A 23,790-nucleotide genomic window follows, 5' to 3' on the forward strand; every position below is an offset into this window, starting at 1 on the left:
TGCCCGGCACAGAGTAAGCGCTTAACCGAGACCGTTAGCCAAAGATAACGTGAGTTCCCTCCGGGAGGAGTCCGGGTCTTCTTCACGTGACTCGGTGTTCGACTGAGGCTGGGGGGTTTTCCCCCCCTCCCTCCCCGAGAGGTTCTTCTCTGGGTCGGGACGGGGCTGGGAACCGGAGGCCGCCCCGCCCCGTCGCCCGCGTCCGCTTCTTTTCTCCCGACACCGGCGACACTGGCGGGAGAGAGGTCGAACGAGACCGCCAGCCGGAAAACGGACCTCTACTTCCAAAACGCGCCCCTTTTTTAAAGGCGGGCTGCCGGGCGGGCTTCGTTTGCCGGGGTTTTCTTTTCGGAGGAGATCCTTTCGGTTCGGAGCCCCCCGGCGTCCCGGAGCCGGCGGAGACCTCTCGGGGCGGGCGGCCGCCCGCGGCGTTGCCCCTGGCACCCGGAGGAGTCGACGTCCCCGTCTCGGTCTGAAATTCAGGCCTGAGTTTGGATTCTTTTTATCCGTCAGCATCTCGGTCTGAGGGACGGGTCTCAGTTTGAGTTATTTTTCGACATTCCGGGCAGGTGGTCGGAAAAAGGAGGGTGTGCCGGGGGGAAGATCCCCCCCCCCCCCCCCACCCCCCTCATTTCAGATACGTCGAAGCCTTTTTGGACGCGGTGGTTTTTGTTGTTCTGTGCCCCGTTTTATGTGGCATTTCTAACGTTGCAATCTCCTTGTCGTGTGAGTATCTTTCCCTTTACGTGTCCTCGTTGGATTTCGGTTCCTTTTAATCTCAGGCTCTTTCCTTCCTCTCCTTTGTTCCCCTCCTTTGAGACCCCGGGGAAGGCGACGCTCAGGTCAGTTTGGGTGGAGCCAGGAGCGGCACAGTTTCCCCCTTTTTAGCAAGTCGGTTGTATTTGTTGAGCGCCTACCGTGTGCAGAGCACCGTACGAAGCGCCTGGGAGAGGAAGGTAGAACAATAAAGAGACGCGTCCCCCGTCCGCAACGAGCTCGCCTACCGAGCGCTCGCTCTCTGCTAAGTCCCCATCCCTCGTGGGACCCGGTCGAGGAGGGGGAGCGGAAAGCTTCTCTCCGTCTTTCCAGGTTAGGAGACGTCGGGGTCCAGGGAAGGGAAGGAGGGCGGCGTGGCTCAGCGGAAAGAGCGCGGGCTCTGGAGTCAGAGGTCATGGGTTCGAATCCCGGCTCGGCCGCTTGTCAGCCGTGTGACTTTGGGCGAGTCACTGCACTTCTCTGTGCCTCGGTGACCTCATCTGTAAAATGGGGATGAAGAGTGCGAGCCCCACGTGGGACGACCCGATTCCCCCGTGTCTACCCCAGCGCTTAGAACAGCGCTCGGCACATGGTAAGCGCTTCACGAACACCAACATTATCAGGTCGTCCGAGGCCGCGCGGCAGCAGGCCGAAGGGTCGCACGGGGGTGGACGCGGATCGCTCGGAGGGGGTCGGGGAGGACCGAGACGGAGGCCGCCCTGAACCCGCGGGTTTAGGCGAGAGTCGGGGTCTAAGTCCTGAACACTAAATATTAATATGTTAACGTTAAAATATTAAAAACGTTATTAGGTTGCTCTTAAATATTAGCTCTCAGAAGCCAATACCAAATAAACGTTTAACCAGTGACCCCCCCCCCCTCCAAATTCAATACTGCCCTCCCCCAATAAAAAAGAAAAATGGAGAAATCAAAAAAAGAAATTGTACTGCAATCGGGGAGAAAAACCACACTCCCCCTCTCCTCACCCCCAGTGCACACCTGCACGCAATCCTGCCACACAAACGCAAGCGCTCAGCATAGTGCTCCGCACCCAGGAAGCGCTCAGTAAATACGATTGAACGTAAACACGCTATGCGAACTTCAACCTTTATTATTTTTTTTTTAAAACCTAAAGCCTGTTTCCGTGTAGCGAAGCCAACCTGGCAGTGTAAATAATTTGACGTGGAGAGTGTTCGCATTTCGTGATTGGCCCGTGACAGGGACTCGTTCGTTCAGTCGGTCGTATTCATTAAGCGCTTACTGTGTGCAGAGCACTGTACTGAGCGCTCGGAAAAGTACAATACAACAATAACCAGTGGGAGTCCCCGCCCACGACGGGTTTTCGGAATTATAACAGCGTGACGGGTTCTCGCCCGGAGCCCGTTCTCGGAATGGACCTATTTGGCTTCCCCATTTCTAACAACGGTAGTTATAATAGTAATGATGATGGTATTTGCTAAGCGCCGACTGTGTGCCGAGCGCTGTTGTAAGCACCGGGGTAGAGACAGGGTGATCAGGTTGCCCCGCGCGGGGCTTCCGCTCTCCGTCCCCGTCTTCCTGATGAGGGAACCGAGGTGCGGAGACTTGGAGCGGCTTGCCCGAGGTCACGCGGTAGACAGGCGGAGCCGGGATTAGAACCCACGTCCTCCGACTCCCCAGCCGGGGCCCCTGCCGCTAAAGCCACGCCGCGTCTCCGTCGAATCCGGAGCTTCCCGCTCCCGGGCTCCCGGCCTCTCCCCCGGGCCCGCCCCGCCTCCCGGTCGGGCAGCGTTTCCGTCTCGGAGGAACCGTAGATCCGACAGTCCAACGTCCTCTCCCGCCTCCCCCCGGGGGCCTCTGGCTCCCCCCGGCCCAGCCCCGCGGAGCCCTCCCACCGAGGGGGCAGACCGGCCGGCCGTTCAATTTCGGGGAGGGGGTTTGGTGGCGGGGGTCGCGCCTGGGATCCTGGAAGGGAGAGGCGGGAGAAACGGAGTCAAGAACCACCGCCCCGACGGAAGCTGGAATTCCGGGGGCAGCGTCATCCGGTCGTGTTTACGGAGCGCCTACTCTGTGCCGAGCACCCTGCTAAGCGCTCGGGGGAGTAAAATACGACGACGGGCGGACCCATTCCGTTCAATTCGGTCGTATTTACCCGGCGCTCACCGCGTGCCGGAGGGCCGCGCGGAGTGCTCGGCGCTGTCACCGTCGAGTGCCGTGGAGTCGGTTACCGACCCGTGGCGACTCCGCGGACGTGTTCTCTCCAGAGCGGCCCGCCCTCGTCCTCGGATAACGGTTTTTCCCCTCATCGTGGTTGCGGACTCTCTCCATCTGGCTGCCGGTCTGCCCCCTCCACCTCCTCCCGGGCGGCCGGTGTCTTCTCCGGAGGATCCGTCCTCCCGACGACGGGTCCGGAATGGGCCGGGTCGAGTCGTTTGGCCCGCCGCGGACCACTGTGGCTTAATTTGCTCCAAAATCCAAACGTTCGTTTTGCGGGCGGCCCGCGGTGTTCGCTAAAATAGAACCGCACGCTGACCCGTTCCCCGCCCACGGCGAGCCGACGGTCTAGAGGCGGGGGAGAGATGCGGCCCGCCCCTTGACGATGGGCGTTGACCGTTCCTTCCGTTTCACGGGCGGGCGGTCGTTTTTGAAGCGCCCTGGCGACGTCTCAGAAGCGACGTCTCTAAATTAACCGCCCCCGAGGCGGCTCGTTCGTTCGATCCGCCGCGTTCGTCGAGCGCTTGCTGTGTGCAGGGCACTGTGCTACGCGCTTGGGAGAGTCCAGTAGAGCCATAAAGAGAGGCACTCCCAGCCCACGCGAGCTCACCGTTCCTCGCCTTTTATAAAGCCGCCCCTCTAAAGGCCACCGGTCTGCAAACGGAGCCCCTTTACCGAGGAGCGTTCCTCATCCGGATTTCCTGATGATAACGATTCATTCAATAGTATTTACCGAGCGCCTACTATGTGCAGAGCGCCGTACTGAGCGCTTGGAATGGACAGATCGGTAACAGAGAGAGACGGTCCCCGCCCTCCGACGGGCGCACGGTCTGATCGGGGGAGACGGACGAGAGCAATAGCATAATGACGACGACGGCGACGACGACGAGACTCGTTCGGCGCTCCCGGTCCCCGTCCCCCACGGGGCTCACGCCGTCAATCCCCATCTTCCAGATGAGGGAACCGAGGCCCGGAGGCGGGAAGCCACCCGCCCGAGGTCACGCCGCGGCCGGGCGGCGGAGCCGGGGATTAGAACCCGGGTCCCGGCGACGCCCGGGCCCCGCCCGCGAGGCCGCGCGGGTCCCGTCTTGGCTTCCGCCCGCCGGGACTTAGAGCGGCCGATCGCCCGACCGAAAGCCGAGCCCTCGGCGCCGAGGGAGGGGCCCCGGCGGCCCGGAACGGTGCCTCCGCCAACTGTCTGTGTCTGTTGTCTTCTCTCCTTCCACGCCGCCCGCCCGCCCTCTCAGGTCTCCGCCGGTCCACCCTCCAGGCCACGGATGCCGGTCGACTCACAACAGCCCAATTCACCCGGCTCCCGGCTCCCGACTCACTCAGAACTTCTCTGTGTCTGTACCCACTCTCGTCTACACTGGTACGACACCGCTCGGACGCCAGACCCGGGCAGGGAGAGGCAGGTCGTCGCCAGAGGTGTCCCGCTGGGCAGGCAGTGTAGGCAGTGTAGACAGGTGCCAGCCGTCTTTTCCCTCTCCTCCTCTTCCTCCTCTTCCTCCTCTTCCTCCTCCTCCTCCTCCTCCTCCTCCTCCTCCTCCTCCTCCTCCTCCGGAGACGCCCGGATCGTCCGTCGGGGACGAGCTCCCGGCTGCAGCGGAAGCGGAGGGCCCGCTTTAGCCCTCCCGCTTCCCAGACTCTCTTCCACAGATCCGTCCGCCGATCTGCCGGGACGGCCTCCTCTCGCGGCGAGTTCCCCTCGTCCGTCCGGTCGCGCTCGCCGCGTGCAGAGCACTGAGCTGAGCGCTTGGGAGGGGACGGCGCAATCGCAGAGGGGCGCGTTCCCCGCCCACGGCGAGCTCACGGCGTCCGCGGGCCGGGGCGGGGGCACCGGGCCCATCCTCCTTCCGGTGCCTCCGGGGAGCCGGATTCGGCCGCGGGCTCCGGGATGGTCTCCCTCCGCGCGACCCTTCCCTCCCTCCCCGCCTTCGCTGGCGAAGCCCGGGAAGAAGGGACGGGCAGAATCTACAAACGGAGGTTGGGAAAAACGGACCTCCCCCCCCCCCCCCCCCCACCGCCCCCCGGCGCACGCGTCTCTCCTCGCTTGGCACCTTCCCGGGCGATTTGCCCTGGGCCGGAGCCCGGGTTTTTCCCTATTCGGTGCGAGGCCGCGGCCGGGGAGGCCGACGGTGGGCGGTGTTGGGGGCGGGGGCGGTTTCTTCGGCCCCGGGTGAGTCCCGGACTCCCCCCGGAGAGGTTCCCGTCAGCCGGCGACGCGTCGGGTCGTTCTGTGGAAGAGACGGGACCGGAGACCAGGTAAGCCCCGGCCGGACGCGCGGTTCCGCGGCCTCCCCTCCCCCCCACCGCGCGCCCCGGAGGTCGGGCCGCGGAACGCTCCGCTCGGTTCGTTTTTAGCTGTGGCACTCGAGAGGTGCTATAGGATAAGGAAACAGATCTCCTCCGGAAGACCTGTGTGTGCGTGCAGACGTAAAGAGGAGTCTATCCACCCACACGTACCTTGCCATCGTCCTTAATTTTTTTTCTTTCCGTCGTCGTCCACGTCTCCAAAAGCACCGTTGATTTGCAGAGATTTGGAAGCCATGTATTCTCTTCGGTTGTTTCCTTTTACGTGTGTCTGTCGGTTTTCGCTTTTTTCTGCTTTTTGGGTTTCGGTTGGTTTTCGGTTGGTTTTTTCCCACTCGCTCTGCCACGTCGTACCTGCCGGGCCCACGAGCGGCTTCGGGGCAGAGAGCGTCCATCTGCGGAACGTCGAGTCGGTAGAGAGCGATCCCCTTGGGCCGGGCCTCGGCCCCGCCCGGGACGCCAGCGGACGACGGGCCCAGGGTCTCCGTCGGACGGGTCCTCTGGCTCCCGACGACTTAACGTGTCTCCACCTTCTTCTGGCAGGATGGCCTTCAGTGAAGAGCCCAATCCCAACACTCACTCTTCAGGACCCTCCACCCCTCTGAAAAACCAAACCTATTCCTTTTCACCTTCCAAGTCCTACAGCCGCCAGTCCTCTTCTTCTGACACAGATTTGAGTTTGACACCCAAGACCGGTAAGGCCTCCCACCCGCCCGGTTTCCGTGCGGTTTTCTTCCCCCTCTGGACGAGCGCTCCGTCCCAGCCTCCTCTCCCGCCGCGGGCAGACAGGTGGGCGGAGGAGCGCGAGGGTGGGCGGAGGGTCACCCCGAGGGGTTTGGGAGACGGAGGCGGCCCCCGACCCGGGGCGGGCGGCGGCCGAGGCGAGGGTCGGAGCTCAGGCGGCTCTTAGATCCCGACGGCGCGATAGGCCCTCCCGCGGAGCCCCTCCGTAGCCTCGGCGGCTCCGGCTCCCTTTCTCCCCCCTTAATCGGCCCGTCGGTGGCGTTTACCGAGCCCTCGCTGCGGGCGGGGCACCGGGCTGGACGCTCGGGGGAGCGCGGCCCGGCGCGCGGAGCGAGCTTAGCCCTCGGCGTCCGGCGTGAGTTTAAAAGCCGGATCCCCCAGGCGGGGAAAACACCTTCGAGTCTCTCTTCCTCTGATTCCGAATGTGATCCGAGGCGGGAAGAGGTGTAAAAAGTCAGTCTCTCCGGGGGAGCGGAAAGAGCCGCGTTACCCCAGATTACGCGGTTAGCGTGAACCAGTCAGTGTTTAGATTTTATTTCTGTTCTGGCCATTCGCCTCTTAGCGTTCGAACGGTTGGGCTTCTGCCCCAATTGTTTTTGTTTTTCTCACCTTATAAGTCGATAGCATCCATCCGTCAGTGGCATTTTCTGAACGCCTACTCTGTGCTAAACCCCTGGGAGGGGACAACAGACCGGAGTTGGCGAGCGCCTTCGCGGCCTCCGGCGAGCTTTCGGCGTTTCCAGTCGATCGGGGGGTATTTATTAGTGATAATAATAATGGCGGTGCTCGTTAAGCGGTCGTCACTAATAATAATAACCGTGGTATCTGTCAGCGCGCTTACTGTGTGGCCCGCACTGTTCTGAGCGCCGGGGTAGATACAGGTCATCCCGCGGGGCCGACACGATACAAGGTGATCGGGTCGGCCCCCGCGGGGCTCACGGTCTTCATCCCCATTTTCCAGATGAGGTCCCCGAGGCCCAGAGAAGTGACTTGCCCAGGGTCACCCGGAGGACCGTCGGCGGAGCCGGGATTAGAACCCACGACCTCTGACTCCCAAGCCCGGGCTCTTGCCACTGAGCCACGCTGCTTCTCGAGCACTAACTGCGTGCGGGGCACAGTAGGCAGTCAGTCATATTTTTTGAGCAGAGGCCTGTAAATAATAATAATGATGTCGGTATCTGTTAAGCGCTCCCTAGGTGCAGGGCACCGTTCTAAGCGCTGGGGGAGGTGCAGGGTCCCCCGTGGGGCTCCCGGTCTTCATCCCCATCTTCCAGCTGAGGGAACCGAGGCCCAGAGAAGTGAAGTGACTCGCCCACGGTCACCCGGCTGACGGGCGGCGGGGCCGGGATTCGAACCCGTGCCCTCTGACCCCGAAGCCCGTGCTCTTTCCGCTGAGCCACGCTGCCCCTCAAATACCCTTGAGGGACCGAAGTCCGCTTTCACACCGAGACCGCTCCCGGAGCAGTCGGTCCGTGGATGGTATTTATTGAGCGCTTACCAGCGCGGGGCACTGTAGTAAGCGCTTGAGAGAGTCCCAGTCAGTCGTATTTCGTCGGCCCTTACTGTGCGCGGAGCACTGTAGCGAGCAGCGGCGTGGCTCGGTGGAAGGAGGCCGGGCTCGAGAGTCAGAGGTCGCGGGTTCGGATCCCGGCTCGGCAGCCGGGTGACCGTGGGCGAGTCCCTTCACTTCCCTGGGCCTCAGTCCCCTCATCTGTCAAATGGGGATGAAGACCGGGAGCCTCACGTGGGACGACCCGGTGACCCCGGATCTCCCCCAGAGCGCGGAACGGTGCTCTGCACGTAGCCGGCGCTTAACAGATGCCGACGTTATCGTTACAGTTCAGTCAGTCAGTCCACGTGGGGCTCGCAGTCTTCATCCCCGTTTTCCAGATGAGGGAACCGAGGCCCGGAGAAGCGAAGTGACTCGCCCCAGGTCACGGAGCAGGAGCGCGGTGGAGGCGGAATTAGAACCCAGGTCCGACACCCGGACCTGCGCGTCGATCTCTCCTCGTGACGCCCCCCCGAGCGGTTTACGGAGCAGGGAGAGGCTCGGGGAGACGACGCTTAACGAGTACTGTTGTTATCATTGTTATAATTTCCGTTATCCTTACGTGACTCGAGGGACCCGGCGTCCCCGATGAGGCGCGTTTAACTCTTCCCCTGTCAAAGAGGAAGACGGAAATGCCACCGTATCTCGCTGCCGCCCGTTTCCCCGCAGGTGAGGCTGTCGTTCGTCCGGTAGTGGTCACTGAGCGCTTACTACGGGCAGAGCACTGTACCGAGCGCTTGGAACGGACGGCTGGGCAACAGAGAGAGACGGTCCCCGCCCGGGACTTTTCCGAGCGTCCGGCCAGGGCTCGCTAAATACCACCGAGGTGGTCTCTTAGTGAATCGCGCACGTCTTCCGACACCCCGACGTCCAAAATCCTTGAAGGGGGGGGGGGATTTAGGAGAGACGCACTGGCCTGACGGCGGAGCCCTCAGGCGACGGAACGGTTCCCGTCCGTCTCGCTCCTTAAATGAAGCCCGCCTAGGTGAAGTGGGAGACTCTGCCTCTCGTGTCCGTTGTGGTCGTGGTGTGTGGTCTTCGCGTGGCTGCCGACGGTGACTCTTCCCATACCGCCGTTATATACACACACACACACACACACACGTATATGTATAGAGACGTCTACACGCCCGTGTATGTGTAGACACGGCCCCACACACACACACACACACACACACACACATATATATATATATATGCACATATCCGTGTGTGTATCTATTAGTCTGTTCCACCCAAGATGTCCCTCTGCCTTTGCGAATTCCATTGTCACTGTTCTGTTTTTACTCCGTCGTGGCTCTTCTCCCTCCTCCTCCTCTGTTTCGGTTTCGTTTCTCCCCGGTCACCCTCCGAATCTGCGTCTTCTCTCTGCCGCTTTACTCCGCGGCCCCTCCCCCGCAGAGGCGTGGGATTTCCCCGTACCCCAGCTCCCCCCACCCCATCTCTGGAGGTCCCCCTCGTCTTAAAAAATCCCGCCTCCGTCTCCCCGGACCCAGGCCTCCCCCCCGCCGGTCTGACCGTTCGAGCCCCGCCGTTCTGAGGGAAGGCGTTTCTTTCAGCGAAGAGCCGTTCCTCGCTGCTTCCGTAGGAGCAACCTCTGATGCGGTTTCTTTCATCTGTCGATTTGGGGATTTTTTTTTTTTTTTAAATCTTAAAAGTGAGCGCGTTTTGGAAAATGACCCCAGACGCGAGGGACGAACGGGGATTCCGACAGGCCGAGGGGACCCCTCGTGTCTTCCCTTTCCTCGGAGAGTCAGAGCCCACCGGGGTTTAGGTCGACGGGAACCCGAGGGTAGTTCGCGAGAGCACGGCGGCCTTCGGAAGGTCTTTCTACCTTATTGTTTTATTTAGGCTTCTTTAAAAAAAAAAAACAATCGATGACCTTGAAATAGATCTGGGTATAAAGTCGTCGCTCCCGACAGAACCAGAGAGGCACCCGGACGATCGGTTTTAAAACATCGCCAACCCCGTTCGTGCCGTCGGACTTATCCCGTCGCGGGCATCCGAAATCAGCTGGGCCGTTCGGGCCGGTTCCCAGTCCCCTTTCGGCTCCCCTTCCCGCCCGCGCTGTGTTTTTCCATCCCGTCGCCTTATGTTGCCATCTCATCCCGCCGTCTCAGTCGTCGTCGTGCTCCATTTCACCTTCAGGATACGTTCCGTTTCGTCTTCCCCGTGCTTCCCGTTAAGACCTTCGCCTCGCGTCTTCGTTCAGTATCCTATAGCCCCTCCGAGGATCCTGTGGCGATGCCACGTGAGATCGGAGAAGACCGTTAAAAATATCGGAACGAGCACCCGGGGACTTATTCGGATGCCAATCCGTGTTTCCTTATCCGAGAACGGCTAAAAAGAAAATCCTAAAAGGCCGCGTGAATGACCCGTTCCCCCGGCAGTGGCCATTTAGGAATGAACGGGCTGGGACGGATTTTTACCTTCAGTACGAGAAGGCCCCCCCCCCCCCCCTCCCCCCCCTCCTCCCCCACCCCCGCTTTCCATAATAAAATTCCGTCTGTCGATAGTCGAGAGAAGGAGAAGTCCAGGGAGGAGAAGAGAACGTTAGATTTTAAAAAAGAGTTAAGATCTCACCGAAAAGCATTTACTCTCTGCCGACGTGGGCGGTTTGTCCTGTTTCCGTGTCGTGGTTCTCGGGGTTCCCCGGGGGCGGGAACGTGAAACCGGGGAGGCCCGGTGCACCGAGAAGCATGAGACGCCGCGGGCCGTCGGGAGTGTTGGGGAATACGGAGAAACAGCCCCGAGTTTCCTCCCTGAAGAAAAATGACAATCGTGATAAGGTTGGCATTTAAGCGCCTACCCTGTGCCGAGCACTGTTCTGAGCGCTGGGACGGATACGAGGCGATCGGATCGCCCCGCGGGGGGCCCCCGGCCTTCGTCCCCGTTTTCCAGATGAGGTCACCGAGGCCCGGAGATGCGGAGCGACTCGCCCCCGAGTCCCCGAGCGGACCAGCGGAGGGGGGATTAGAACCCACCACCTCCGACTCCCGAGGCCGGGCTCTTTCCACTGAGCCGCGCCGCTTCCCTATAGAGGCAGAGAGAGCCGGCGCTAAAGAGAAGGGCCGACGGCTCTGAGTTCCTCGACCGTCGTCCGGCGAGAGGAGTCGTCGGCCACGGTCGTCCTCTGGGCGACGATAGCGATGGTCCCCGCGGGACCCGTCGAGCGCCTCCCGCGCGCCCGGCAGGACGTCGGTCGGCCGGGGTTCCCCTAAGACCGGGCGGTCGGCGACCTCTCGGCCCGTCGGGGACGACGCGGAAACCCCCTCTACGGAGCCGGCCGCCCCGCCCCACAGACGGATAATTCGGACGCGCGTCGGTCGGAACCCCGGGGCGGCGGCGGCGGCGGCGGCGAAACGCGTCGGTCGGCGTGGCCGGGGCTGCCCCTCCGGCCCCGTTACCCACTGCCGTCTCTCTCCCCTAGGGATGGGCAGCGGCAGCGCCGGAAAGGAGGGCGGCCCCTTGAAGGCTCTCTTAAGGCAGCAGACGCAGTCGGCGCTGGAGCAGAGGGTAAGGAACCGGAAGGAATCGGCCGTCGGGCTCCCGCTGCCGAGCTCACCGCCCCGGGCGCCTTTTCGACGGCCGCCCCGGCCCGGGCCGGGAGGAGGAGGTCGGCCGGCCCGTCGGTGGCGTCGGCCGGTCCCCGCCGGCGGGATGGGAGCCGGACGCCCGGCGGAAGCCGACGAGATAGCCGCGGGCCGGATCGGGCCGGCCCGGCGGCCGTCGCGGCTCGCGTCGGAGGTCGCGCTTCCCATCCCGCCTCCGCCGCTTGTCCGCTGCGTGGCCGCGGGCGGGCCGCTTCGCTTCGCCGGGCCCCGGTGGCCTCATCTGGAAAATGGGGATGAAGACCGGGAGCCCCGCGTGGGACGACCCGATGGCCTTGCGTCTGCCCCACGGCGCTTAGGACGGCGCTTGGCGCATAGTAGGCGCTAAACAGATACCAAAGTTATCGTTATTATTATCGACAGTGCCTGGCACATAGTAAGCGCTTAACAAATGCCATCATTTGCTTGGCACATAGTAAGCACTTTACAGATACCAAACGATGGAGCGGCAGCGTGGCTCGGTGGAAAGAGCCCGGGCTTTGGAGTCGGAGGTCGTGGGTTCGAAGCCCGGCCCGGCCACCTGTCAGCTGTGGGACTGGGCGAGTCACTTCGCTTCTCGGCGCCTCAGTTCCCTCATCTGTAAAATGGGGATGAAGACCGTGAGCCCCACGTGGGGCGACCCGATTCCCCCGCGTCTACCCCGGCGCTTAGAACGGTGCTCGGCACATAGCGAGCGCTTAACGAGTACCGACGTCGTCACGCCGTCGTCGTCGTCGTCGTCATGGGGCTGGTTGAGTGATTACTATGCGCCGAGCGCCGTTCCAGGCGCCGCGGTAGATACGACGTTGTATTAAACTCCCGGGGCGGGTACCCGCGAACGGGATTGGACACGGTCCCTGTCCCACGTGGGGCTCACCGTCTCAGTCCCCATTTTGCAGGTGAGGGAACTGAGGCCCAGAGAAGTGAAGTGACTTGCCCAGGGTCACGCGGGAGACGGGTGGCGGGGCCGGGATTAGAACCTGGGTCCTTCCGGCCCCCGGGACCGGGCTGTAGCCATTAGGCCACGCTGCGCGGGGGCGGATCCGAGTAAATCGGGCGGGACCCGGTCCCTGTCCCTCCTGGGGTTCACCGTCCCGATCCCCATTTTCCGGATGAGGGAACCGAGGCCCAGAGAAGTGAAGCGACTTGTCCAGGGTCACCCAGCAGACAAGGGGCGGAGCCGGGGGTAGAACCCACGACCTTCTGACTCCCGGGCCCGAGATCTATCCGCCGGCCACACCACAGAGAAGGGGCAGAGCCGGGATTAGAACCCGTGTCCTTCTGGGTCCCAGTCCCGGCCTCTACCCGTCAGACCGCACGGCTCCTCAAGCGTCTATCAAGTAGTTCCCGGGGGCCGCGCCCCGCGTTAAGCCGGGGGGGGGGGGGGGGGAGTCGGTGCGGGACATTAATCGGATCGGCCCCGGTCCCCGTCCTAAGCGTTCACACGGCGGTCGCGGTCCGGGAGGCGGGGAGGGCGCGGCTCTTCTCCCGAGGACTATTCGGTCGGAAACGCTGATGGATTCCTCCGTCCTCCACCCTGATGGGAATGTCCGAATCGGTGGAATTGGGGTGGAGGTCGGACCGGGGAATGGGACGGGAATCGGCGACGAGGCGCCGTGGCGAACGTTCACGGGGGACCGATGGCGGCGAATGTCTCCCTCGGAAGGAGCGGGTCCGTGGGCCCTCGGAGACGGCCCCCTCCCGCGTCCTTTCCGAGTTGCGGACTCTCCGGTTCCGTAACCGTCGCTAGCCTGGGAAATCCCGGGGAATTCCCCCGGCTCCACCTCCGGACGCGACCCCTTTCCGACGTCCGGTGACCCTCCCGGTACGTCCAGCGTAAGTAGCGGTTCCGGGTGGGACGTCGAGCCGAGCGGACGGGTTGGGGGGCGGCGGGGGGGGGGGGGGTAACTTTCTCTTTCCGTGTTTTTGTCTCTCTGCGTCACTCCGTGGCTCAGGGAGGGTCGCCCCGTAGATTCGGTAGACGGCGGGTACGTGTCTCGAACTGGCGCTCTAAGGCCTTCTCTTCCCTTTCCCCGGATCGGGAGCTTCTGCGGCTTCCGTCCTGCTCGCCGACCGATCTCCGGAGCTTCATTCGTCCATTCATTTCTTTCGACCGTTGCCGGACTCTCGTTTTTTGTTTTTTTTTTTTTTTTTTCCTTTCTAACCTCTCCTTTTGAAACACGTGTAGTTCGGATTTAATTTAACGGCGCCCGACGGGCTCTGTCCTTTTTTAACCGTACTAATCCGCGTGATTTCGTATTCGTTGAGAGGTACGAGTAAGTAGCTTGCAGTGGCGCGCTGTTTTCCTCTGAGAGCTTTCGAGAACCTATCGAAAGAAACGTCACCACCTCTTTTGCGCCCTGCCGTCTGCTGCTTCTTAAAATTTCATTTATCCCCTTCACGTTTCTGGGCTAAGAGGTTTTAGGCAGAGGGAAATCGAAAGAAAACCAGCGCCGGGGAGTGCCGATCTTTCCTTCCCGATGGGAGTTGGAGCATGCCGATGTCTCGAAGGAGGCGTTTCGGATCTGGTACGCGAAATAATCGCGACAGCGGTAGCGTGGGTCAAGTGCTCACTGTGTGCCAAAGCACCGTACCGAGCACTAGTATAGAAACAAGACGGTGAGGTCAGACACGGTCTCTGTCCCACATGGAGCTCACAGACTGAGTAGGAGGGAGAGCAGGGAGCGGATCCCCGTTTTCCGGATGAGGAAACCGAGGCGCAGAAAACGGAAGCGTCTTGCCCCGAGTCGCTTGGCGATAATGATGGTGGGGGTATTCGTTCAGCGCTCTCCGTGTGCCGGACGCTGTATTAAGCGCCGGGGTGGATTCAAGCGAATCGGGTTGGATCTGCTGTCCCACGTGGGGCCCGCAGTCTCCATCCCCGTTTTCCAGACGAGGGAACTGAGGCCCAGAGGAGTAAGGTGACTAGCCCAAGGTCACGCAGCAGACCCGTGACGGGGGCGGGATTGGAACCCACCACCCTCTGACTTCCAGGGCCCGGGCCCCAGCCACTAGGCCGTGCGGCGGAGCCGGCCGGGATTAGAACCCAGGGCCTCCGGCTTTGAGGCCGGGGCTCTTTCCACGAGGCCACGCCGCTTCTCGGTCCCGCGGGACACCCACGACGTCTCAGACGCGTGAGCTGCCGTGGGCGGTGTCTGCTGGGTGCCCTCGGGCGAGTCACGGCGCTTCTCTGGGCCTTAATAATAATGTCGGTATTCGTTAAGCGCTTCCTGTGTGCCGAGCACCGTTCGAAGCGCTGGGGGGGCTACGGGGTCGTCGGGTCGTCCCGCGCGAGGCTCCCGGTTAATCCCCGTTTTCCAGAGGAGGTCACCGAGGCCCAGAGAAGTGAAGTGACCCGCCCACGGTCACCCGGCTGACGAGTGGCAGAGCCGGGATTCGAACCCATGACCTCTGGCTCCCGAGCCCGGGCTCTTTCCACTAGTAATGTTAGTATTTGTGAAGCGCTTACTATGTGCAGAGCACCGTTCTAAGCGCTGAAGTAGATGCAAGGTGCTCAGGTCGTCCCTCGTGAGGCTCCCGGTCTTCACCCCCATCTGACAGATGAGGTCACCGGGGCCCAGAGACGTGAAGTGACTTGCCCAGAGTCACACAGCTGAGAAGTGGCAGAGCCGGGATTCGAACCCCCGACCTCCCGCTACCTCATCGGGAAAATGGGGCTTCACCGTGAGCCCTGTGCGGGACAGGGACAGCGTCCAACCGGATGAGCCTTGATCTGCCCCGGGGCTTAGTACAGTGCCCGGCACAGAGCGAACGCTTAATAAATACCGTCTAAAAAAATTTTTTTTAATAAATCTGGCAATTTGGCCTTCTCGCTACGGGGCCTCAGGAGGGCAGGTTTGGCGTCCGGTAGGTTTCCAAACACTTCGGAATCTTCTCATTCATTCATTCATTCATTCATTCATTCGTATTTATTGAGCGCTTACTATGTGCTAAGCGCTCGGGATGAACAAGTCGGCAACAGGTAGAGACGGTCCCTGCCGTTTGCACCTCGCCCACTTCCATTCACCAGTTGAAACCCGGATAATTAATAACGATAGCACTTGTCAGGCGCTCGCTGCCTGCCCGACCCTGCTCTAAGCGCTGGGGTGGATACAGGTTCGTGGGCTTGGACGCGGTCCCTGTCCCACGTGGGGCTCCCGGGCTTAATCCCCATTTTCCGGATGAGGGAACTGAGGTCCAGAGCAGTGAAGCGACTGGCCCAGGGTCCCACATTCAGGCAGGTGGCCGAGGCGGGATTAGGACGCAGGTCTTTCCGGCTCCTTGGGCCCGGGCGCCACCCATCCGGCCACACTGCTTCCGCCGTTCGGGACGAAAGAATGAAAACGAAGAGCAGGTATCCCCACCCACTTTGGGGGATGAAGCAGAGTGATGCTCTTGGGGTGACAGTCGGAATCAATTTTGTCCAGCCAGTGTCATAATGGCCCCGATGATGATAACGACGGTCGGTGCGGGACCCGAGTTAGCGGAGCTGGGATTAGAAGCGGCGCGGCTTAGCGGAAGGAGCCCGGGCCCGGGAGTCAGAGGTCGCGGGTTCTAATCCCGGCTCCGCCGCCCGTCGGCCGCGTGACTTTGGGCGAATCACTTCGCTTCTCCGGGCCTCAGTGACCTCATCTGGAAAATGGGGCTGAAGACTGGGAGCCCCCACGGGGGACACCCCGGTTCCTCCGCGTCTACCCCAGTGCTCGGATCGGTGCTTGACCACATCGTAAGCGCTCAACAGCTGCCACCGTTGTTATCATTCATTCATTCGGTCGTATTCATCGAGAGCTCACTGTGTGCACAGCACCGTACTAAGCACTCGGAAAGTACAATTTGGCAACAGAGAGAGACCATCCCTACCCAACAACGGGCTCACGGTCTAGAAGGGGGAGCCGGACAGCGAAACCAAGCAAGTCATAATAATAATAATGATAATAATCACGCTGGTATTTGTTAAGCGCTTACTACGTGCAGAGCGCTGTTGTAAGCCCCGGGGGAGATACAGGGGAATCAGGTTGTCCCACGTGGGGCTCCCGGTTAATCCCCGTTTTACAGATGTGGTAACGGAGGCACAGAGAAGCGAAGCGACTCGCCCACAGTCCCACAGCTGTCAAGCGGCAGAGCCGGGAGTCGAACTCATGACCTCTGACTCCCAGGTCCGGGCGCTTTTCCACCGAGCCAGGCTGCAGGCATCGATAGCATCAAAATAGATAAATAGAACTATGGGTATATACACGTCATCAATCAAATAGAGTAATGAATATGTACAAACAGACACGAGTGCTGTGGGGCGGGAGAAGGAGGTAGGGCAGAGGGAGGGAGTCGGGGGGATGGGGGGGCGGGGAGGAGGAGGAGGAGCGGAGGGAAAGGGGGGCCGAGTGCGGGAAGGCCTCCCGGAGGAGGTGAGCTCTCGGGAGGGCTCGGAAGGGGGGAAGAGAGGGAGTTTGGCGGAGGCGAGGAGGGAGGGGAGTCCAGGTCGGCGGGAAGACGCGGGCCGGGGGTCGACGGCGGGCCGGGCGAGGACGGGGGGCGGCGAGGAGGCGGGCGGCGGAGGAGCGGAGCGGGCGGGGAGGGCGGTGGAAAGAGAGAAGGGAGGAGAGGTGGGAAGGGGCGAGGAGACGGACGGCCTCAAAGCCAAGAGTGAGAAGTTTTTGTTTCGCACGGAGGTCGACGGGCGACCGCCGCGGGGTTTTGAGGTCGGGAGTGACAGGCCCACAGCGTTTCTGCGGGAAGGTGAGCCGGGCGGCGGAGTGAAGGACAGACTGAAACGGGGAGAGACGGGAGGATGGGAGATCGGAGAGGAGGCTGATGCATCATCCAGTCGGGGGTGTGATGGGGTATCACTCGGCAAGCACTCGCTGTATGCCGAGCACCGGGTAGGTGTGAGATAATCCTGCCCCCCGCCCCCCGGGGCTCACAGTCTAAGTAGGAGGGAGAGCAGGCGTCGAATCGCGTTCGACGGATGAGCTGACGGAGGCGCAGGGAAGCGGAGTGACTCACCCGGGGAGCCGGGGTTAGAACCCAGGTCCTCCGACCCCGCGGCCGTCACCTCTCTGGGCCTCGGCGACCTCCGCTGTCAAATGGGGATGAAGACCGTGAGCCTCACGCGGGACCGCCTGACGACCCCGTGTCTCCCCCAGCGCTCAGAACGGTGCTCTGCGCGTAGTCGGCGCTTAACGAATACCGACGTTATAATTCAGAAGTGATCGGGAGAAGAGAACGGGCAGCCAAATCTTCGAGCTTGCGTGCGGCAGATGCCCTAATGATGATAACAGTAATAATGATATCAGCGGTCACCGAGTGCACGCTCCCTGTACTCCGTGCTGGGGTGGATCCACGGTCATCGGGTCGGACACGGTCCCTGTCCCACGTGGGGCTCGTAGGCTTCGTTCATTCATTCATTCACTCGTCCCTTCATTCGGTAGTATTTATTGAGCGCTTACTATGGGCGGAGCACTGTACTGATGGCTCGGAACGGGCAAATCGGTAACAGATAGAGACGGTCCCCGCCCTCCGACGGGCTCACGGTCCGATCGGGGGAGACGGACGGACGAGGACGATGGCGATAGATAGAAACCTCGTCCCCGGGGCCGGGTGGTTAGAGAGAAGCTTGGGTGAACGTTCCGTCACGGACGGGGACGGCGGAGGAGGAATGATAGGAAGAGCAGATCAGTCCAGCAGTGATGTCCATTGAGCGCTTACCGCACCCGACTGATCCTACTAGTAATGGTAAGAGTGATAAATATGGGGTTTGTTAAGCACTTACTATGGGCCGGGCACTGTGATAAGGGCTGCGAAAATCGGGATTTCCCCCCCCCCCCCCCCCCCCCCCCCCCCCCCCCCCCCCCCGGATACGCGGAAGTCGGATTGCACCCGTTCCCCGTCCCACATGGGGCTCACGGTCTTCATCCCCGTTTTCCAGATGCGGGAACTGAGGCCCAGAGAAGTGAAGTGACTGGCCCGAGGTCACCCAGCAGACGAAGGGCCGGGCCGGGATTAGAACCCGGGTCCTTCTGACCCCCCCGGCCCGGACTCTTTCCTTATTTAGATAACAATAACAGGGGTGGCGTGCGTGAAGCGCTTACTGCGTGCCGAGCACTGTTCTGAGCGCTGGGGCAGGTACAAGGTGATCGGGTCGTCCCACGGGAGGCTCCCGGTCTTCATCCCCATTTGACAGGTGAGGGAACTGGGGCCCGGAGAAGTGAAGTGGCTTGCCCGAGGTCACTCAGCTGATAAGCGGCTGAGCCGGGATTAGAACCCGCGACCTCCACCTCCCAAAGCCGGGCTCTGTCCACCGAGCCACGCTGCTTCCCTAATGATAATGATGGTGATGGTATTTGTTCGGCGCTTACTGCGTGCCAAGCACTGTTGCGAGCTCTGGGGGGCAGGTGCAGGGTCATCAGGTCGTCCCACGCGAGGCTCCTGGTCTTCATCCCCGTTTTCCAGACGAGGGAACCGAGGCCCAGAGAAGTGAGGTGACTCGCCCGAGGTCACCCAGCTAACAAGCGGCGGAGCCGGGATTAGAACCCACGACCGCCGGCTCCCAAGCCCGGGCTCCTGCCACTGAGCCGCGCTGCTTCGATGGGATCCTTCTATCGGTTTCATAAGCGGTTTTATGATTTCTTAAAAAATCTAAGTCACTCGAATCTAAGGTATCTCCGTGTGGTAGTTTTTTTCCCAACCCTTCCAGTGCTTGGCAGATCCCTCGACTGGGATTGTTGCAATAACTCGGAGTTGTTGGCTTCTTCGGCATAGCCTTAGAGGGAGCTTCTCAGATCCCTCCGTTCCTCTGGACCGTGAGCCCACCCTGGGCGGGGTTTGGCTCTCTTTATTGCCGATTTGTACTTTCCAAGCGCTCAGTACAGTGCTCTGCGCCCGGTAGGCGCTCAACAAACCGAAGCAGCCTGGCTCAGTGGAAAGAGCCCGGGCTTCGGAGTCAGAGGACGTGGGTTCAAATCCCGGCTCCGCCGCTTGCCTGCTGCGTGACCCCGGGCGAGCCGTTTCACTTCTCCGTGCCTCAGTGACCTCATCTGTGAGATGGGGATTAGAACCGAGAGCCCCCCCCGTGGGACGACCCGACGGCCCCGTACCTACCCCGCTGCTCAGAGCGGCGCGTAGCAAGCATCTGACGGATACCGTGATTATTTGTTGAGCCCTTAGTGCAGTGCTCCGCACTCAGTAGACGCTCAGTAAATACGATCGAATGAACGAGCGTGTCGTCTTGGGTCTGAGTGGCGCCATTTATTCCTTTCTCCCGCTTCCTTGCGGGACGCTTCCCTGGGATACGGAGTTCAGTGGGTTTTGATTAGTTCTCGCAGGTTAAGGAATAACTTTAGAAACGGAAAATGCGTCTGTCGTCGTAGCGCGTCCTCTCCCCGGCACTCAGTACAGTGCTTCGCACGCAGTAGGCGCTCGGTAAATACGATGGAATGAACGTCACGTTCATCCAGTCCCGTAGTCCACCCGGTGTAATGGGATTGTTTTTTCAATTTTCTTTTAATAATAATGATAATGTCGGTATTTGTTAAGCGCTCCCTACGTGCAGAGCACCGTTCTGAGCGCTGGGGGGCGATCCGGGGTCATCGGGCCGTCCCGCGTGAGGCTCACGGTCTTCGTCCCCGTTTTCCAGATGAGGTGACCGAGGCACAGAGACTGTGCCCACAGTCACACGGCCGACAAGCGGCAGAGCCGGGAGTCGAACCCGGAGCGGGGCCCGTTCATTCATTTTTGTATTTCCTGAGCGCTTACTGGGTGCAGGGGACTGTACCGAACGCTTGGGCGGGTACCACTGGGCAACAGATAGCGACAGTCCCCGGCCAGCCACGGGCTCACGGTCTAAAAGGGGGAGACAGACAACAAAACAAGTAGGCGTTTGTTAAGTCAGACGCCGTACTAGGTGTCGGGGTAGAAACAGGCTGATCGGGTTGGTTGGACAGAGTCTGGGTCCCCCACGGGGCTCCCAGGTTAGGGCCCCCCCCCCCCCCCCCATCTTACAGATGAGGAGAGCGAGGCCCAGAGAGGCGAAGCGACTCGCCCCGGGTCGCGCGGCGGCCCGGGGGCAGAACTGGGGTTAGAACGCGGCTCCCTCTGCCTCCCGGCCCCGCGCGCTATCCACTCGGCTTCGCTGCTTCTGGCGTTCTCTCTTCAGTCGATCGCTCGGTCGGGGGCGTTCATTGAGCGCTCACCGAGGGCAGAGCAGTCCACTGAGCACTTGGGTGAGTCCGACGGGGTCGCTCGACGCTTTCCTCTCCCCCCACGAGTTTTTCGGCCAACGAGGGGAGACGGACGTTAACGAAGATCGATAGTTGATAATGTAGAATGTCTCCACCCGCGCACGCGATGATGATGATGATGATGATGATAACGGCGGTATTTGTTAAGCGCTCACTACGTGCGGAGCACTGTTCTGAGCGCTGGGGTAGACACCGGGGAATCAGCTTATCCCACGTGGGGCTCACGGTCTTCATCCCCATTTTCCAGATGAGGCGACCGAGGCCCAGAGAAGGGAAGTGACTCGCCCACGGTCACCCGGCTGACGAGTGGCGGAGTCGGGATTGGAACCCGTGACCTCTGGCTCCAAAGCCCGGGCTCCTTCCGCTGAGCCACGCTGCCGTGGGTGGGGCGAATAATATCGATAATAATTAGGGTACGCGTTAAGCGCTCGCCCTGTGCCCAAACCCGAGGGCAGGTCGGGTTGGACCCGGTCCCCGGCCCGCGCGGGGCTCGCGGTCTCAACCCCCGTTTTCCGGACGAGGCAGCCGAGGCCCGGAGAAGTGAGGCGACTCGCCCCGGGTCACGCAGCAGATGAGCGGCGGCGCCGGGATTAGAACCCGGGACCTCGGTTGCCCAAAGGTCACCCGCCGCCCCGGATGCCTAGACGACGCAGAGCGATTCCGCACATTTCCGGGGCGGGTTGGCAGCGTCTCGATTTTCAGCCGGTCCCCGATCGGCTCGAAACCGGATCTCGGTGGGGCGGGGGCCCCGGTCACGCCGCCCTTACCGGGTTCAAAAAGCCAAAGCCAAATCCAAACCAAGCCCATCTTTCCTGGAGGGGATCTAGAGAGTTTAAAGACGGGAGGATGAGCGGCGTGGAAGAAAAGGGGGACCCATTTACATCCGTAAAGTGACGAGGTTGTTTCCCTCCGCGACCCGAGACGGGTCGGGCGAACCTTTCCCCGTCCTTGAGCCGAAGCCCTCTACCAGTGCACGTGCTTATCGAGCACTCCCGTGGCCGATTTGTCCATTCCAGGCGCTCGGTCCGGTGCCCTGCACGTAGTGAGCGCTCGGTAGATACTATCGCGTGAACCTAGAGGGAGCGGATGCACCGTGCGAAGCGGTTGAGAGAGTACAGGACGGCCCAGTCGGTGAGGCTCGTTCTCCTCCGCGTGCGACGCGAATCCAGTGCCAGCCGACACCGTCTCCGCGTCCTCCTCGTCCCTCCAGCGCAATCCGGCGGGCTCAGCGAAGCGGCGCGGCTCAGCGGAAAGAGCCCGGGCTTGGGAGGCGGGGGTCACGGGTTCGAATTCCGGCTCCGCCACTCGGCCGCCGGGTGACCGGGGGCCAGTCGCTTCACTTCTCTGGGCCTCAGTTCCCTCGTCTGGAAAATGGGGATTAACCGGGAGCCTCACGGGGGGGGCGACCCGATGACCCCGCATCTCCCCCGGCGCTTAGAACGGCGCCGGGCACGTAGTGAGCGCTTAACCAAAAAAAATACCTACATTATCACTGCCCGCAAGTTGGGGCTTGCCGTCACCGGAACTTGTAAAACGGCTCCGGCCAATCCGTCAGCGGTCCGGGTCAAGCTGGGACCGTGAGCGGAGCACCGAGCGGCGATCTTGGGAGAGCCACGATACGTGGTAATGATGGTATTTGTTAAGCGCTTACTACGTGCCACGCGCTGTTCTAAGCACCCGGACTAGCTACAGATTAGGTTGTCCCGCGTGGGGCTCTCGGTCTTCATCCCCACTTTCCAGATGAGGTCACCGAGGCCCGGAGAGGCGAAGCGACTCGCCCACGGTCGCTCAGCCGACGAGTGGCGGAGCCGGGATTGGAACCCACGACCTCTGACCCCCAAGCCCGGGCTCTTCCCGCTGAGCTGCGCTGCCTCCGTATAGTCAGTGGACGTGTTCCCTGTCCACGGGGAGCTTCTGGTCTCGGGTCCGTTCGGTTGCGGAGGTTTCGGAAACCCTCCGCTACGGCGTAGCGGGTGGAGCCCGGGCCTGGGAGTCAGAAGGTCACGCGTCCCCCTCCCCGCCCCTGCGCTGGTCCGCCGTGTGACCTCGGGCACGTCGCTTCACTTCTCCGGGCCTCAGTTCCCTCATCTGGGAAATGGGGGATGGAGACTGGGAGCCCCAGGTGGGACGGGGACCGGATCCTACCCGATTTGCTTGGATCCACCCCGACCCTCAGTACGGTGCGCGGCACAGAGTAAGCGCTTAACAGATTCCAAAATCAGGATTGCCGTTACGATAGGGGTCGCCGCTCACAGAGAACCGACAGACTGCTCTGTGCAGAGCACTGTACTAAACTCTGGGAGAGTGAATCCATTTTGAAGAAAACAAGTCTAAAGGCAGCCCATTCGCTCGTATCCAGCCCGGTGCTTAGTTCAGGGCCCGGCACATAGTGAGCGCTCGACAGATGCTGTAATCAGCATCCTTATTATTATTATTATTATCATAAGGCCCCTGCTAAATGCCGGAGAATGAACTCCGTGAAAGAATACACTTCGGTGAAAGAGCAGCGCGGCTCGGTGTAAGGAGCCCGGGCTCCGGAGTCCGAGGTCGTGGGTTCGACTCCCGGCTCCGCCACTCGTCAGCCGGGGGACCGTGGGCGAGTCACTTCGCTTCTCTGGGCCTCAGTTCCCTCGTCTGGAAAATGGGGATTGACCGGGAGCCTCACGTGGGACGACCCGATGACCCCGTATCTCCCCCGGCGCTTAGAACGGTGCTCTGCACGTGGTAAGCGCTTCGCAGGTACCAACGTTATTATTATTATCCCCAGTGGTATTTATTGAGTGCTTTCTGTGTGGAGAGCACCGGCCTAAGCGCTTGGGAGAGCACAATACAACAGGTGATGATGATAATCGTAATAATGGCATTTGGTAAGCGCCTACTATGTACCAAGCACAGTTCTAAGCGCCGGGGGGGATTGGAGGTCATCAGGTTGTCCCACGTGGGGCTCGCCGTCTTCATCCCCATTTTACAGATGAGGTCACCGAGGCCCGGAGAAGTGCCGAATTGTACATTCCAAGCGCTCGGTACAGTGCTCTGCACCCGGTGAGCGCTCAGTAAATACTATTGAACGAATGAAGTGCCTTGCCCAAAGCCCCACAGCTGACAAGTGGCAGATGCGGGATTCGAACCCGTGACCTTTGACTCCTAAGCTTGGGCTCTTTCCACTGAGCCACGCTGCTTCGATGTGCCAGGCACTGTAGTAATAATGATGTCGGTCCTGGTTAAGCGCTCACTATGTGCAGAGCACCGTTCTAAGCGCTGGGGGCGATCCGGGCTCATCGGGTCGGCCCACGTGAGGCTCACGGTCTTCACCCCCATTTTCCAGACGAGGTAACCGAGGCCCAGAGAAGGGAAGTGACTCGCCCGCGGTCGCCCGGCTGACGAGGGGCAGAGGCGGGATTCGAACCCGTGACC

General features: G+C 61.3%; 1 protein-coding gene across 23 annotated transcripts in view; it reads left to right on the top strand.

The window, feature by feature from the left end:
• Positions 1-23,790, top strand: part of C2CD5 (C2 calcium dependent domain containing 5) — a 134,402-nt gene that overhangs the window by 19,297 nt on the left and 91,315 nt on the right. For 10 of the 23 annotated variants that reach the window (XM_029052477.1, XM_039911240.1, XM_039911244.1 and 7 more), the window contains exons 7-8: positions 5,804-5,955; positions 10,984-11,069. In XM_029052477.1, coding sequence (XP_028908310.1) covers positions 5,804-5,955; positions 10,984-11,069 — 238 coding nt within the window. Of the gene's footprint in view, positions 1-4,194; positions 4,320-5,803; positions 5,956-8,937; positions 9,138-9,344; positions 9,346-10,983; positions 11,070-23,790 lie in introns of all 23 variants that reach the window. The other 13 variants (XM_039911239.1, XM_029052483.1, XM_029052498.1 and 10 more) reach the window with 4 other exon arrangements.

Source organism: Ornithorhynchus anatinus, chromosome 2 (genome assembly GCF_004115215.2).
Source record: "Ornithorhynchus anatinus isolate Pmale09 chromosome 2, mOrnAna1.pri.v4, whole genome shotgun sequence".
Lineage (NCBI taxonomy): Eukaryota > Metazoa > Chordata > Mammalia > Monotremata > Ornithorhynchidae > Ornithorhynchus > Ornithorhynchus anatinus.